Source organism: Pollicipes pollicipes, unplaced genomic scaffold (genome assembly GCF_011947565.3).
Source record: "Pollicipes pollicipes isolate AB1234 unplaced genomic scaffold, Ppol_2.1 Scaffold_4740;HRSCAF=5597_pilon_pilon_pilon, whole genome shotgun sequence".
NCBI classification, from domain to species: domain Eukaryota; kingdom Metazoa; phylum Arthropoda; class Thecostraca; order Pollicipedomorpha; family Pollicipedidae; genus Pollicipes; species Pollicipes pollicipes.
In genome coordinates this window covers 43,340,536-43,358,045 of record NW_023596545.1, presented here as the reverse complement: position 1 = coordinate 43,358,045, position 17,510 = coordinate 43,340,536, and the positions used below count along the sequence as shown (strand labels likewise).

Sequence of the window (17,510 nt, the reverse complement as noted above, 5' to 3'; positions counted from 1 at the left end):
AATAATTGGCGGCCGTGTTGGTCGTGCTTATCACAGAAAGCATGATGCTGAACACTTTTGCTCCGCCGCTACCCTGCTCCGCAGCGAGCGCTGGGCAGCGTGGTCGGGTGCTCAGGACACAGCAGTGTGGCCTCGTCGCTCGCCGCCCGTGCGTGTGGCTGTGGCTTCCTGGACCTCGCCTCTGCTGCTGTCGCAGCGCCAGGACCTGCCACCACACGTCAGCCGTGTCCCGGCGTCCGTTGCGCCAATCTCAGAGTTTTGCCACCGTCGTGATCCGCATCCAGTGTCAAGTCTTGTATACTGGCCGCGGTTGTTGACGCCCCCAACTGAGGTGGCGTCGCGACCCGACAGCGTGTATATACAAAACAGACTTCCTGGGGTCATTGTGCAAATCGCGATTGGCCAAATGGCGATCGCGGTGGCCGTTTGCAGGCTGTTCTTCCTTTTTCTTGACGCATAGCGCATGCGCATTGACGACTGTAAGCCACTCAACGGGCCACGGTTCAACACCTTGCCTCCACGTTCCCAAAACACGCGGAGGATGCCGCTTTCAAGGATTTAACTGCAGCTTGCCATAGCTGCGTCTCATATGGTCCCATTATAATCGCACCATCGCCTTCCTCATCTTTTGATTATATGCTATCCGCCTTCCGCCGACTTTTTGCCTGGAATAAGGTTCAACCTGTGCTATTCCTGTACAGTTCATCTTCTGGACTCCTTCGCCCACCACTTGTTTGCCTGGGTGGCCGTTCTTTCCCGATTTCCCTTTCCTCTCCCCATTGGTAGGGTGAATCGGACGTCGTGGGTCGACTTCAGGGCGAACTGAATCGACCTCCACCTGTTCGTCTTCACCCGCCGCCGCGGGGTACGCTACATTTGCACAGAGGCGTGCGTCGCTGCTGCCAGCAGGCGCAACGCCCACGTGGCGGCGTGCTGCAGAGCGACTCCTCAGACACTGCTGGGTGGCGGCGCCAGGTTTGTCCACTCGGCCCCCATCGGATCAGCCTGAAAATCACATCAGTGAAACCAATTGTACACGCTGCCGACTGCTCGGCGCAGCTTCGTCGACACTTTGTCGCCGAGCGGCAGGGCATACATCGGGGAAAGACATTTCAAAGACATGCTTGGCATTGTGACATTTGTGGCAGTGACAGACAGTGTGACAGACAGTGGCATTTGTGACAGACGTTTGGAAACATGTGTAGGCCTTTACCAACGCCTTTTACCAACCATTCCCGGCGAACAGCAGGAATGCGTTTGAGAAGATCTGCGCGCATCTACGAAAATAGGGCACCGAGCGCATCTCCCACGGCTAACAGTGCCAGCCCGCCGGTCACCAGCCGTGGCCGTGCGATCCCGAAGCGTTCGCTGGCCGCCGGCCCGCCGTCCGCCTGCTTACATGTCCCAGCGGCGAACAGCAAGTACGCGTTGCAGGCGGCCAGCGCGGCGACCAGCAGCAGCGTGACGGTCAGCCAGCGCTGGGTGACGGCGCCGTGCTGCGCCACTTGCTGCGAGAGCGCCTGCTGGCGCGCCAGCCGCTGCGAGACAGCGTCCAGCTGCTGGCCGAGGCCGCGCACCAGCGTCAGCAGCGGCCGCTCGGGGGCCGGCGCGCAGCGCAGCCGCCGCTCCAGGCGCACCTCGGCCGGCAGTGTCTGCCAACACACGGGCGGCGGTGTACAGCGCTGCTGCGGCTGCCACGGGCCAGGAGCTGGCGCCGACACGCGGGAGCTGGCGCCGACATGCGGGAGCTGGCGCCGACATGCGGGAGCTGGCGCCTGCACACGAGAGCTGGCGCCTACACACGAGAGCTGGCGCTGACACACGGGAGCTGGCGTCCGGGCACGTCAGACGGTGACCAAACGGAGGGGGGAGGGGGGCAAATTGAAGCAAAACGCGCTCCGAAGCATCGTAGGCGAGCATAATGCAGATGACTGGACTGAGGGACGTACAAATGGAGGCTATACCAGCGGCGAATCCTTGATTTTCTTATGGGTAGGCAACCCGAAGCTCAGCGAAAACTCGGCTCAGCTCATCACGCTGATTTTAAGCTTTATGTTAGCAAGCATCTATAGTGAGAGGGAAGAGATGAAGGTGTAAGGGAAAGTCGGGGTCCTTCCGTTCGCTGCACGTTTGGGTTGTGTACATAAAAAGCAGATAAATGAATAAAATCTTGTCAGCATTTGACGACAGACTGTACAGTTCAGAGGGGAAGGTCGCTGATACGCGACTGCTTTCGCCGCCCGCCAGTCTGCCTGCGCTGTGCGTACAACTTGGCCACGCGCTGCAAAGCAACCTCGAGCTGTGCAGCGCACTCCTACACGAAAGTGGCAGAGATGAAAAGAATCACGCGGCATCTCTACAGGTGTTGTCACGTCGCGGCGCCCCACCACCTCCTCCGCCGGTCACCACCTACCCTCCAGACGCTGGCCATGTCGTCGGCAACGACCTGCTGTTGCTGAATGGGCGCCGCCACCAGCAGGAACTTCTCAGCCAGCGCCTGGTGCGCGGCCACGCCAGGCGCCAAGCGGAGCTCGACGCTCACGCGCCGGCCCGGCGCCACCACGCCACACGAGGGGCGCACGCGGAACTTCTCGGGCGCCGTCGTCTTCACCTGGCGTCGGCCGGCCGTGCGGCGTGTCACGGCCCCGGCGGGCGGGCGTGGGGGCAGCATGAGGACTCGCCCGGAGGACGAGACATGGTGAGGGTACTCGCCCGGAGGACGAGGCACGGCGAGGAACTCGCCGGAGGACGAGACATGGCGAGAGGACTCGCCGGAGGGCGAGACATGGCGAGGGTACTCGTCTGTAGGACGAGACACGGCGAGGAACTCGCCGGAGGACGAGACATGGCGAGGGTACTCGCCTGTAGGACGAGACACGGCGAGGAACTCGCCGGAGGACGAGATATGGCGAGAGGGCTCGCCAGGAGGACGAGACACGGCGAGGAGCTCGCCGGAGGACGAGACATAGCGAGAGGACTCGCCGGAAGACGAGACATTGCGATGGGGCTCTGCTGTGATGTGATGGTTGTATCACGTGTATACACATATCGCATTCAAGCCGATGCGAAGGTTCACATTCAGCTAATCCTGAGGTAAACACGCTGGCCAATGCCGAACGTTGAGTTTATTTGGCCAGTGCTTAGAACGTGGCCAAAATTCAGTGAGCATGGTAACTAAAAAACTTGTCTGTCCAGGGTGTCTGTGCCCGCTTTTGGTAAAACATCACGAACTAATATTGTCACTGACGCTCGCTACCACATCTCCCTGCCCCGCTTCTGACCACATTCAGGGAGAAACTGGTGGGGGGGGGGGGGGGGGGGGTCCAATCAAACCTTGAAGGCCACCGGGCCGCGGCGAATGTTGCGCAGCATGAGTGGTCGCCTGGCCTCGACGGCGTCGCTGGCGAACTGGATCTCGTCACCTGGCGAGATCTTCAGCAGGCCGCCTGCAAACGCAAGAGGCTGCTGATGCCGGCCACCTGCCTGCTGTCGGCTCCCGCCCGCAGTCCGTTCCACCTGCCCCTGCTCGCTTTCGCTCCCTCTCGGCCGTTTCCCTGTTTTCACCCAGGGCTCGGCCTGGGAGCCGGAACACGCAACGGAACTTGTTCTTTTGAGCGCCGAAGTTTTTGCTATCGCGCTGTTGCGCAACATGTATCCACGTCAGTCGGGTGTTTAGAATGACGAAATAAGGTTGATTCCCTCCCAAATTGATCCAAATTACACCAGTGGCGTAAGTGGTAATCGGTAATGACATTGAAAGATAAGTGCTCGCAGCAGTCAGGCCCTATTTGCTTGCGTTTCGCAACAATACATGGTGAACGCCACATCAGGTCCCTGTACTTTGACGCTGCCAGTGATTCCAGTTTTACCAATGATCCAAGTTGGAAACTCAGCTATCGATGCACGCACACGTCATACATGAGCAGCTGCATGAGTGGCTGTCATGGGTTTGGCCGCTTGATTCATTGGCTCGAAAGCCGCTGGGATAGCCGCCAAACATGAAACGCCTGCTTAGTTCAGAATGGGTTGCGCGCATGGTCACGTGTTCATTCCTTGCGCGCCTACCGTGAGGCGCACGCTAGCAAAAGACGGGCCTCCAGCCCTGCGCAGAGGAAGTCAGGCCCGCCCCCTCCTCGGAACAGCGTTTGTACAGTTTGTCGTAGAGTTGCGACGCTGCGGGCCACGAAAAATAACTCCGGACATTTGAACGCCAATATTGGACTAGTTGCAGCACGAGTTTACGAACGATGCAAGACTCTAGCTATGCGACTTTCCACGCTCCATTATCTTGCCCAGTGAATAACGAGTGCAGTGCAGACGGTGGCAAAGAGGCGGTGTCTGGATCGCGCACCGTCAGTCGCCTCGCGTTACTAACGACGTCACGGTAATGGGCATTTACTCCACCCAGCGTCACACGGCGCGGGGGCTGGACCCGCGCGCGGTGCGCACTGATGAGCACGCACCGATCTCAACGGCCGTGTCGTCGGCGCCCTCCTGAGACTGGTCAGACAGGTCTTCACTGGAGGCGCCGCTGTCGTCCGACACCTGGCTCTGTCGGGCAGGAGGCACGCGGCTCAGTCGCCTGCGCACGCACACACGCACACGCACGCACGCACGCACACACACACGTAAACGCACACATCAAGACCGAGATGTTAACCAGGAGAAGGTTATTACTGACCCTCGCACACAGGTAGCTGCGGCTAATGTCGTCCGGCTTGGTTTTGTGCTGAGACTCGTGGAGCAATCGGCTTACACCACAGGTCAAAGGGTGCATAATGAGCAGGTGAAGGAAGGTTCAGTGTAATCAGCCGCTTACATCCTACTCGGTCCTGAGGACCATACAGCGCACCGTTCCACATCCAGGGCAGCTGTTTGGCATAACCGTTAAAAGAGAAAACACAAGCAAGCTCTTGTTCTGTCGGGAGAGCTTGAACTCTAGCGGCATGAGGATCGCTTTACGGGACCAATCTGAAAGCTCGTGACCGCGAGCCGGCACGGACCACGAGAGCAAACTGGCTGATGAACTGCAGTAGACAGCCTCGCACTTCACACCGCCGCTTGAGCCGGTAGTGCACACTGCAAGCGTGGCAGAGGAGACCACCGTCACTAGGACTGTCGGTCCCGTACGGCGCTCGTGCCAGGCGTCACCTTGGCCTTGTCGCCGGCGGCGCTCGGGATGTCGAGCAGGCCTGTGGTAGTGGAGCAGATTGCCCTGTCCGCTGAGCGGCCGCTGCGCCGCCGGCCAGCCGTTCCTCGCCGGCGGCCGTCCTCTTGGCGGGCGGCGTCTGCCGCCGGTGGACCGCCCTCCGTCGGACGGGGAGCCTCCGGGAGCGGCGTCGGCGTCGGCCGGCTCCGGACGGCTGGCCGCGCGGCCCGGGCGGGGCTGACCGGCGCGCCGCCGCCGCTGGTGCCGCTCCCGTCGCTTGCTCTGGCTGGCACCGTCGTCATCCGGCTTGTCAACCTGCCACGAGAAGGGCTTTGAAACGAAATGGTAACGCTTTGACCAGGGATCCCCTCATAGGTGCAGAAACGTTTCAAAGAGTGACGGGGGGGGGGGGCAGGCTCAGGGCGTACTTCAGGAGCTTTTTCTGGAAAACAAGCCCGATTGTCTCGGGGGGGGGGGGGTAAAGATGGAGGTTGTCGCTCTTTATTCAAATGTAATGACTGCTATTCTAGATATGCATCTAGAATTATTTCTCACTGGTGCACATTTTCGTCTATCTGACTCATCTATGTCATTTTTGGCAAATACGGCTATCCAACTCCTCCAGATAATTCGTCCATTTAAACGTTGCATTTCCCGGGGAAGCGAAAACCCACGAGCGGGTAGACATTTTTGGTCGTTGAGGAGGCATTTGTCTTGACAGGTCAGATGACAAAACATGGCCTGAGCATACGCTGGTGATAATTTTGAAAGTGAATCACCGGCCCACAGTACAACATGTTTTTCTTGCGCCCTCATTTCGCTGGCTGTTTTTCAACAGATAAGACTTGTCGCGGTATTTTAGGCGGGAACAAATTCGGAAGCTTGAAGCTGCCAAAAACCATGTGACAGAAGCCATAGAGCTGGAGATTCTCCTTTGAAAAGAAAGTCACAGAATGAATGCCCTCTGTCATATTTTCCCTGTCTGAGCCCTGTTCCCGTCCGCCGTCGGTGGCCACTGCTCTGGTCCGGCTGTCTCTGAATGACTGACCGCGAACTGATGGTATGGCTGTTTTGTTGCGCATTTCTGGCTCAGCGTTGCTGCAAATTGGGATGCAAAACGCGTGTTCTGAAAAATTGCTTTTAAACACTTAAATCGATTAGAAATCAAAAAAATGTGACATAATTTTGAGCATGCGTGCTCGCAAATCTTAGTAACAAAAACCTCGACGCTAGGCGTTGCAGTCCTCGTTGGCCGCGCAGCGTCGGCTTAACAGCTAATACTGAGCTTTGGCCAACGGGTGGACGAAAATGATGACCCTTCTGAAAGAAGTATCCTTGAACGCTTCAGAACATCAAATCTGACACTGAGAAGGCAGTCTGGGCGCAGATGTCACGTGTGCGATTTTTAGACTGATGATAAGAACGGATTGGCCCTTAAAGCACCGCGAAGTGGTGTTGGAGTCTGGTGGTAGAAATGGAAGAGTAGAGGCAGATTTTCTAATTTCGTGTTTCTGTAACTGTTAATCTGTCGAGAAGACAGATTAAACTATCTGTCCCACTCTAATCAACAATAACGAGACCCCTTCTTTCCTGCCGGGCAAAGGGCCCATTGAGTAGAACATCGGGGGCATATTACCGGTTCCGTTTAAGGGCTGAACGGCCACTCCGTCCCATCGCGAAGCATCTGGTTGTTATTTTGGCGACACGGAGCGGGATCTCCTGGTCGATCCGGAGGCCAATTGGAAGGATATATCATATCACATTGTCCCCCCCCCCCCCCCCCCCGATACGGGAGACCTGACCCGCGCAGTTGGCCTCGGATCAGCACAGGAACCCTTATTGACGCAACAACATCCCTGATCGCCAAAGGTGATCCAAGAATTGTCACATAGGCTCCAGTTCCGTGTTTTTTCTGTTTTCTTCAGAGACATTGAGGAATCCCTGAACGCACATTGTAAATAAAATGGGCCCTAGGCTTGCATTAACATGGCTAGTTCATGTTCGTCTTAAAATGTTCAAATTTCAGTCAGGATTGATTACTGACAAAAAAAACTATGTGATATGGTCTTGAACTTCGCGTTCGCAAGTCATAGCAACAACAGCCTGGACTCCCGGCGTTGTAGGCTCAATAGGCCGCGTGGCGTTGGCCTGCGGCTGTGGCACTAAGTGATGGCTAATAAGCAAACAAAAAAGATGACGCATCTTGAGGAAGATGGCTGGTGAACTAGGTAAATCGGCATATAGATTTTAATGTGGTGCAAAAGTAAGCTAAACACAACCTTAATCTGAGAAAAGTGCGGGGGCCAGTTAATACTGCTGCCCCCCCCCCCCACCTTAAAAAGTTGGGGGGCCGTGGGTCCCCCGCCCCCCCCCCCTGTTTCTACACCCATGGATCCCCTGTCACTCTCCCACGTGTATCGGAGTGCTTCCGCGTGCAGTTGTAACATGTTCCACAGCATGACGATCCTTCCCATGCCGCTCGAGTGCCACCGCGATCACGGTCCGCACTACGCATTTTGTCACGCCGGACGAGACAGGCGGATGTTGCTAGGGTCAGAAATCTGGGCCGTGGTTATCTGCTGCATTGCATGAAACCGCCCCGTTGTTGCGCCAACTGACCTGGTTATTGCGGGGACCCAAAAATGGCGACGGTGGCATCTCGCACTCCTCTCGTCGGTACTGGAAGGTCCACGTGTTTTCACCTCCCCACCGCTCCAGGCAGTCCTCCGGCCGAATGAGGGTGGCAATGTCCTTCTTCGAGGCGAACTTGATGATCTGGTGCGACTTCGGGGGGAGCATCTGCTTGATGATCTTCCAGGCGGCTGCGAGGCAGTTATACGCGGAGTGACAATCATTAAACGCGGCTTATCTGGTTACGACAGAAATAAACGGAGACTGTGATCACCATCACGGGATGACGGGCAGCGTTTAGCTGTCGCGTCGGTCATACCTTGTCCCGTGCCCTGATCAATTGTGCAAAACGCTCATGAGTATGACTGATCGCAAACCCACTGCTGGGATCACGAGAAGGCTAGCTGAGTCGGCCTGTCCTCTCACGAGAGCGCTGGCTGAATCGGCCTGTCCTCTCACGAGAGCGCTAGCTGAATCGGTATGTCCTCTCACGAGAGCGCTAGCTGAGTCGGCCTGTCCTCTCACGAGAGCGCTAGCTGAATCGACCCGTCCTCTCACGAGAGCGCTAGCTGAATCGGCCTGTTCTCTCACGAGAGCATTAGCTGAATCGGCTGTCCTCTCACCAGAGCGTTGGCTGAATCGGTATGTCCTCTCACGAGAGCGCTAGCTAAATCAGGCCTGTTCTCTCACGAGAGCGCTTACTGAATCGGCCTGTCCTCTCACCGAGAGCGCTAGCTAAATCGGCCTGTCTTCTCACGAGAGCGCGTACTGAATCGGCCTGTCCTCTCACGAGAGCGTTGGCTGAATCGGTATGAGCGCTTACTGAATCGGTCTGCCCTCTCACGATAGCGCTAGCTGAATCGATATGTCCCCTCACGAGAGCGCTAGCTAAATCGGCCAGTCCTCTTACGAGAGCGCTTACTGAATCGGCTTGTCCTCTCACGAGAGTGCTAGCTGAATCGATATGTCTGCTCCTACGTCTGGCAGGCCGTGTAAATTCGGGCGGACACTTGGCTCCAGTCGCGGAGCTAGACAACATGAAAACGACACTTCAAGGGGTATGCTTTGACCGGTGGGGGGACTTGGTACGTGCCGTCTCTGTCCCATATTCAGGCCTCAGGCCTCGCGTACAGCACCTCAGACCTCAGCAGATGAGGCCCCACGCGCAGCACCTCAGGCTTCAGCAGGTGGGGCCTCACGTGCAGCAACCCAGACCTCAGTAGGTGGGGCCTCACGTGCAGCACCTCAGACCTCAGCAGGTGGGGCCTCACGCGCAGCACCTCAGGCCTCAGAAGGTGGGGCTCAATCTGACGTGATGTCACCGGTCCGGAATGAGGCGCACTGTGGCCGGGAAATCCCAGCTTTGCCTTCAGTTGTCTCGCGTTGAGCGGCAGGCTGACGCCCTCGCCAGCGCTGCCAGTTTCAGCCGCAGGCTGGCAAGCAAATGAATGAAAATGACTGGGAAGTTTGGCCTCTCTTGTCTGGACGCGTGTAAGGCGGGTGAAATGCACGGACGTCATTGGTCGCGCTGTCATTTGTTCATGATGTTCAATATTAGTTACAAGCCTCGCATTGGGCCACAGAATACCGCCGTATCGAAGTAGACCCCATCGATAGCACCAAGAGGCGGTATGTGACCGGAGCTCAGTCCGTACTGCGAGCTCGCACGCCGACATCAACGGGGACGGCTTACGGCGCAGAAGAGTGATGTAACGTGACGTCACTGTCTGGCACATTTGCATTGTTAACTTTTAGTATTGATGCGAAACGCACATTGCCCCTATCAAGTTTCGGATATAATGAGACAAACAGCCCTTCAGTTTTTGTTGTTGCTTTTTTTGCAAATTTTCAATCGTCAATAACACCACACAGGAAGACAACTGAATGATGTCAGGCGGGGACCATTTTTGGCCTGAAAGTCGTTGTAGTATGTCAGTTTCTGTCTAAAAACAGTACCGCGTGGAACGGAAATGTGGAAGTCCCGTCGCCATGTTCACTTCATTCCATTACGCGTGTTTTTGTTTTCGCTGCCCCGGCCTTCGGTCCGTCCCTACAGCGAGTGATCGAGCGTGCCGTGTGTTTTGAATTCGATGCCAGCACCGCATGAGGTGGCAAGTAAAGGACACGCTATGCATTTATGGTGATAGTAACGCGCTTACAACTCATAGGTAGCTAATCCACATGACCGAGAGGAGCTAAATGTTTGCCACGTCAGTATATTAAGTTGAAATACCCTGTCAATATCGATATGTCCAATCCTGGCAAATGATACAAAGGAAATGAAAGAGGAAGCACCTTACCTACATTTCCTGATAGGCCTAATACAGCTGCTCCACGTCTACATCAAAGCAAAGCTGGCCGCTGTCCCCCAGCCCCAGCCCTTGCCCATGTTCCACTAGTCTTGGCTCAGTATGTGTATCACCTGAAGGCCCGGGTCATCCAGATAGACAGAGTGGTGGGCAGCAGGAGCCGAAGCTGGACCACCCACCGTTCATTATCCATGGCATCTCGAAGACGATGATGTAGTTGAGCATGTCCGGGTAGTACAGCTTGAACATGTTGATCAGGACCTGGATGAAGGGAAGGTCGACGCTGGAGAGCCCGGCGTTGCCCATGTCGAGTATGATAGAAATCCTCTTGCCGTGCTCCTCCCTGCAAACAAGGCGCGCACGCACTATTGCAGCCTGTTCATGTCGCGTCATGTTAAGACCAGCAGAACTCGGCCACTTTGTCTCGCGCCGTGAGTTTGCGAGAACGAGCTGGGCAGTGTTCGCATCGGCATGCTTCCCGCTTCCGCTTCCGCAGGCTGAGAATCTCGGGACTCTGAGGGGTGTGTCCAGGGACGCAGGGTGAGAATCCTGGGACTCTGCGGAGTGAATCCAGGGCCGCTCCACGGAGGATCTCGAGACTCTTCAGGGTGCGTCCAGGGACGCAGGGTAAGAATCTCGGGACTCTGTGGGGTGAATCCAGGGCCGCTCCATGGGGGATCTCGGGACTCTTCAGGGTGCGTCCAGGGACGCGGGGTGAGAATCTTGGGACCCTACAGGGTATTGAGTTTTGTGATCAGGTGAGATTTAAATTAATGTGTCTCTGCTTACCTCACGTTTATGCCTCCTACATCAATTACAGCAGCGGATGTCGTAAATCTGGTTGAACGGCAGGAAGTGGGGAGGGAAAAAAAAATTCTGGGCTGGTCGATCTAAATTGGCATCTGATGCAAAACGCTACTGAACTATCTCAAGTCAGGCGTTACAACTACGCGAACTGACTCAAACCATCCGCTGATTTTAGTTTGACCTCTGCGTGCCCCCTAAATATGTTATCAATCGCCCGTGTCACAATGGGCGGGCGTGCAGCTCAAAGGAACTTCCCTCAAGACTAGCGATGTTGACTGACGTCAGTCATCATGCCCTCGGTGAATTGCCCGCAAACACGACATCAGTGTATGAAAGTTGCCCTTATTACGTATATGTACAAGTCATTTCTGTCCTCTAACTTTGGTAATAGGCATGGGAACGAGAGAAAGAGGGACTGCAGTCCCCTTCTTTTCGTGAAGGTCTAATACTGGTCCAGCAACGGTGAAAGATGGCGTGTGAAAGGCGCTGACTTTAAGAAGGAGCAAACCTCACAATGTTTTAGACGTCCCTACGCTTCTGCCTCCTCGCCCCTATCTCCTTCCAGCTCCCTATCGCCCTTCCTCCAGTTTGTCTCGCATTTTTGTGCACACATTGTGTGTCCGGCGTCCTGCTCCTTTTTTCCGCCTACGTCATCACTTCATTTGCTCCACATGCTGCATCAACCTCCTTCAGCCGCTGATCGAGTATGTCGCAGGTTGTCCTGTTTGCCGGGTTTCCTCCGTGTCGCCCAACGGCTTTTTGCTGGCCAGCAGGTTTCTCCACAGCGCGTTGTGAATTTGTTTGTCGGCGCGGCAGCGCGGCCGGCTGAGGTGAACGGTCGGGGGGGGGGGGGGGGAGGGGCGACCGCGAACGTGTCGCCGCCCGGCGCGCCAACTTGCTTCGACCTGCCTCCGCCGCTGTCGCAACGCGACCCGGCACGAAAACCAGCGTTCTGCGTCGCCCAGGTCACAATGGCGGTGCAGGGGCGGTGCTGAGCGCGGCTGCACACGGGCTTGGTGGTGGCGGCGATGTCACGTGGTGATGTGAAGCTGGTGTGACGCATGCGTGATCACAATTAAAGGTGTCTGGTAAGAGTCGGCTGCACGGACCACAGGAGGGGCACAAGCGAAGCGGCTGTCATATGAAGTGAGAGCAGCGGGCGAAGTCGTAAAGCCAGTGTAGAAAATTGGAAAAGGTGTGGCTGCTGCCCATTTACTGTGCGATACGTATCCAATGTTCGATACACAACTTGTTTCGCAAACCACCTCGGAATGCAACGCAATGCATGCCGTGAGTCGCTTACTGGCGACAGTCCTTCCCCGTCGCTGGAGGCCATGCCTTGGCGTAAGCCTATAGAGCATTAAAAACGCGTTTTAAACATTCGTCTATCTCCTATAGCATACTCAGCGGGAAAGTGAGAAAGGAGCGTTGCGAGGAGTGCTGCGCAGGAAGCCGCTGGCCCCTCTAAGAGACTGCAACGCCAGCACCAGGTCACGACCACACGGGCCCGGTCACGACCACACGGGTCCGGTCACGACCACACAGGTCCCGGTGACGACCACACGGGCCCGGTGCCGGACCACACAGGTCCGGTCACGGACCACACCGGGTCCGGTCATGACCACACGGGCCCGGTCACGACCACACGGGTCCGGTCATGACCACACGGGCTCGATCACGACCCCACGGGCCCCGCCCCTATGCACTGCACACCGGCGGCTGACTGACAGCGCCTCACTGTCGCTGTCCGTACGGCTGGTGATAGCGCCTTCTCATGCGGTGACGTCTCCAACCCGGTAATTTCTCACATCCACCGTGTCGCCTGGCGAGCTCTCCGGTTTCCAAACTGACTCATAGATGGCCGTTGGGGCCCACCCAGCCTATCTGCCCAGAACAGGCATGGCGACAAAGCGACGTAGCTTACAAAATGGGGTTGGGGGTGGAGGAAGGAATTGAGGCAGTGCAAACTGGCGAATGTATGCCCAAGACACACAAGAAACGGTTTCACCCGGGATTCGGCGCAACCATCTCCTCTCCTCAAAGTTAGGGGACTGAAAACCTTCCAAACCCACCTCACCCAACAGAATAGGAAACTGTATTCCTGTGTAACAACCTGCTGGAGCAGGTGCAGCTGCAAAACACAGCGGGCACAGGTTTGCATGCCATATCATTCTTGGGTTTTAGGTTTGTCTTAAGCACATGTAGAAGGAAGTCCGAGAAAATAAGTACATTTGTATTAAAACCGACCTCATAACATTTGAATCCGTTGCCTGGGTCAGGCCGAAGTTAGTGGCAAAGGGAGACATATAATGCCACCACTGAATTCTTCTATTCAGTGGTGGCTGTGTTCAAAGCTTATCCACCTTGCCGCTTACTGTCTTGTTAACTTCCTGCAACCATAGCTGGCTGCCGGAGAAACAGTTCAAGAAATACTGGTCTGGCGGATTTGAAAACTGGCTTGACGGCGACAGTGATAGCGACCAAGCTCGAGGCCCTTGGGCCTTGTGGAAGTTCCAGGACCTTGGTGTTTTGCGGTAGTTCTAGGGCCTTGGAGCCTTGCAAGAACCGGTCGTCCCCCGCTCTGCGACGCAGCCGCAAACACGCCGACCATGCAGAAGAAACACCAGCATCACAAACACCGCCATGGCCAGGTTCCCGCTGTCTGGTTTTCACTAACCCAGTTGTGAGCGCAAAGCGGATTCTGTTCTGCCCATCCTTTTCAAATGTCAACGTTGTTGAGTTCAGTGGCTAAAGATGCGGAGGGCGAAAGGAGCATGGATCCCATCTCCATGGGGGGTTGAATATTGACTATATGACGTTTGCGTTGAAAAATAAACTAGGCAAAAACACGTTTGCCTCCCGCAGACAAGTGCAAACAACAGAACTGGCGCTCTCACCTCATTAATCGTGGGCATTTTTAGAGCCTCTCTATTTGAGAGCGCGGGCGCACGTCATAAATGCAGCATTTCCCTTCACGATCTAAAAGCCCCAAAACAGGAAACCGTTGCTTCACCCCCAACCGTTAGAGCGGGGTCCTCAGTGCTGGTCGCGGCCCACGAGCGTCAGCAGAGTTCATCTACCGCATCGGTCGCACGGTCACCAGCTGGTCAGGTCAGCCCTGGCTGCCTCCAGCCAGTCGTGTGCTGCAAATCCGCTTTGTTTCAACGTGCACGTACGACGCACAGAGGCGTGCAGCGATACGGCATGCGGGAAATGCTGCACCAAGTGCATGTAATGCCTTTGACAGCCAGCTAGCGCGGCTTGATCAGAACATCGCACGGTAGGCAAAAAGGTGCCGGTTAGTTCAAGGATCGCAAGTTAGCGCGGAGCATGGGGCGGGGACAGGAAATTACAGCTTACGCCAGGAGTCAATCCTTTTAGCTTGGGAGATTCCAAGCCGTATCAGAAAACCCCAGATTGTTTGGGCATCGCAGCACACTTGACTCCGATGGATCGCAAGTTCATTGCCACAAAGGCCGCAGTTCAGGTCAAAAACTTCCAGTTCAGGCCAATGCATCCGCCGGTGGCAGCTGAGATCCTGGAGCCACAGAGCGCAGGCTGACGTCTGTGATCCCCCGGTCAGGCCGCGCCTGGGATCTCCCGGCCAGCCGCCGCGCTCGGGCGGAGCTGAGGCGGGCCGCCGCGAGCGGGTGGCCTTGGACGAGGGCCGCGCCGGGCCGGCCGCGCGCTCCGGCGCCCCAACAGGTCCCGACTCTGCACGCTGCAGCGCGGCGCGCCTCCCGCGCCCGGAGTCCGCCGACAGCTGATCCTGGGTGAGGCCGCCACGCCATTGCTGCCGCACTCGTCAACGCTAGCGAGCGAGATACGAATGGTATGCTTCCAGGATGTCAGTACAGTGCAGACGTATCACCCTGCAAAAATTTGATCACCGCTAAAGACGAAATTTCATTTAGACCCTGGGGTTTGCATGGATCTAACCATGGACATGTCAAAGGCCATTTTGGGCATCGACGGGCCGTGTATTTCGCTGGGCTAGTGCAGCTTTCCGCAAGCAGTCACCACGCTGCTGAATGTGAGTCAAGATGATCAGACATTGTGCACATGATATTATTAACACCATATCTAAGCACTGGTGCTCGCTGCCTCTCCGCTACCGATGTGAGAGGCACTTCAGTTCATTAAAGCACAAACTCTAGGGAAAGCCTCGCCGAGTCCGCTCACTCCTTCCGGTGGCCTCCTCACGACTCCGCACCACTCCGGATCACACAGGTGGACGCCAGCTTGGCTCGCCGTGAGCGCCGCCAGTCACCGGCTTTCGCGCGCCGCGACACTGGGCTGCCAATTAGCTTCGAACACCATGGGCTGCATCGTGCCGATCGGGATTAAAAAACCCAAGACAAAGCGCCGGTAAAAAGAAGGCGTGGCGTTGTACTTATGTGGGCTGCTGACAGTGGCACTAGTCCGCCTGCCGTGCTGTGGTTTGAGCGAACTGATGACGGAGTTGAGCGGGTTCGCGTCGGACGACGCTAGAACTCCGACAATGAACCGCCGGCCATCTTTTGGCAGGCATACGAATGGGCTTTGTCGTTGGTTATGTTCGTTTTCCATTGGAGTTGAGCAGATACATTGGTTCCCTGACGCAGCAATCATTGTTCGCTGTTTGATCGTCGACTGCTTGCACCATTGCTGTCATGCAATCCGTATTGCCTACTTGCATACCTGTACACACGTTTCTTAACCAAACATGGCTTGAAAATGGCTAGTGTTAAGAAAGACAGAGTTTCTACACACCACGAGGTTGACAACTTTTGATTCAGTTTTTTTGGGTCACTTAAAACCAGAGCATTGGGCAGAATTCAACTGTTTTTGGCGGCAATTCTAAGGGTTTTCAGGGCTTTCCACGTGTTAGGCTTTCTTTGCCAAATGTCTGCGATTGTTATGGGCAAAACGTTGTAAAAGGAGTCAGCGATCGTCACCATATCAAATCGTGTCAAACCTAGGGCCTGGAAAGAATCGATCAACGTATAAATCTGAGGACAGCTCTAACGGCTACGCTAGGCAGTTCGTTGCCACACGGCACCTGTTCTCGTAAACAGAAGCGGAAAGCTTCCATAGTCATTAACACGCGCCCGGGTGGCCGGCTAGATACCCTTCGCTCGGGTGGGGGTCAATTTGACCCCCTCCGCTGACATCTCGGGAACTAAGAAAGCTAGACACACCAAATTTACAGGGTGTGTTGACCCGTATGTAATAGGTTAAAGTTTCAGGTTCCTAGTTCATGACCTTCGAGTAAAAAAAGGTCAAATAAGGTCAAGTTCCAGCCTGGTCTTCAAGGTGCCCCAGAACCTAGATAACCGTTTCTAGGCAAAAGGTCACATTCTCATTTAAGGTCAGTGGCCTTGTTTGACCTTTTGAAGGTCGAGCTGACCAAACTCATACAAGATTGCTTCGAGTTTTGCATTTGACTATGCGACAAAGATTACGCTAGGTAGTATGTTCCTGAACCAAAATGTTGACCTAGGTAATGCTAGGTCAATGACCTATTATGACCTCTAAGAAGTCCATGGAAGATGGATAATGCAGTTCCTGCTATCAATAAACTGGAAATGAGCACCAGAAACTATCCCATACAACAAGCCCTAGAGTAACAAAACAGGTGGTTTTGACCTTGGTGTGACCTTCATACCTGACCTTAGGTCAATGTACTTTGCTCATTCAACTGTTGTGGTGCTTAAGAAAGCATCTCAGATGTGTATGGCTTCGCCTAACACTCCGTTGTTGGATCAGATTGAAGGATTCCCTAGAAATTGCCTTCGCTGAAGCCATGGCCTGACTTTGACCTGCCATAGGTCAGCGACCTTACAAGGCACGTATAAATTGGTGATGTCAAACGATCCACTATTAAATTTTCTACAGCTGTGCAAAATTTGTTGCGGCTACGTCGCGCCGTTCGGAAACCATTCTGGAAAAACCTTCGGGGGGGTCAATATGACTCCCCCGCCCAAGCCCGTGTTAAATTAGGGTCATACGAGTGAAACCGCAAACCGCCTGAAACCGGCCCAGTCACTGTTCACGCTCGAGTGCTCGGGCCTACCGCATGCGTTGTTCTTCCCATCATTTGAGCCGCGTCGTACCTTCTGATAGAGGATATTGTGTGAAGTTCTGAGCTATCCAACCTGGTCGGAGCGAGACATGACTCGTGAAAGAGCGCACACGTCTGCCTAGTAGCCTCAGCCCTTTCCCCTCCCCCCACACCACACACACATGCCGTGACTCACGAACCTCAGCGGTCACCCACGTAACCGCTGGCCAGCTGTTGTCCACCTCATGGTGGCCACTCTGCCGTCGAAACGCGTCGGCATTTCATGGTGGCCCTGCCGGAACCTCGGGCGCGTGATGCCCTGATGCATTGCCAGACAATAATCTGTGCCGGACTAACTGCGGACGAGTACGCAGCGCTTTAACGGCACGGCTGCTGGCCTTCAGTTTCTTAAGCTCATCATGGCATGAGGCCAGGGCGGTAGGAATTAGATCCTAGTATGGCGCATTACTTTTCTAAGTCACCGTCCTGTCCTTGCATCATTCCCGTGACACAGCGACTTGCAACGACAGGACTGAGGGCTGTGGGCCGCCGAGCACAAGATGCAAGATGT

The 17,510-nt window shown here is 55.4% G+C and overlaps 1 protein-coding gene across 1 annotated transcript in view; it reads right to left on the bottom strand.

Annotated features, from left to right (window-relative positions):
• Window positions 1-1,795: 1,795 nt before the first annotated feature.
• The window catches only part of LOC119098424 (motile sperm domain-containing protein 2), a 21,513-nt gene continuing 5,798 nt past the window's right edge, over window positions 1,796-17,510 (bottom strand). Inside the window, exons 6-13 of the mRNA XM_037221339.1 lie at window positions 10,269-10,432; window positions 7,769-7,971; window positions 5,400-5,464; window positions 5,152-5,215; window positions 4,464-4,551; window positions 3,334-3,446; window positions 2,414-2,611; window positions 1,796-1,828 (exon numbers count right to left, since the gene is read on the bottom strand). Of these exons, the coding sequence (XP_037077234.1) occupies window positions 1,796-1,828; window positions 2,414-2,611; window positions 3,334-3,446; window positions 4,464-4,551; window positions 5,152-5,215; window positions 5,400-5,464; window positions 7,769-7,971; window positions 10,269-10,432 (928 nt within the window). The remainder of the gene's footprint in view (window positions 1,829-2,413; window positions 2,612-3,333; window positions 3,447-4,463; window positions 4,552-5,151; window positions 5,216-5,399; window positions 5,465-7,768; window positions 7,972-10,268; window positions 10,433-17,510) is intronic.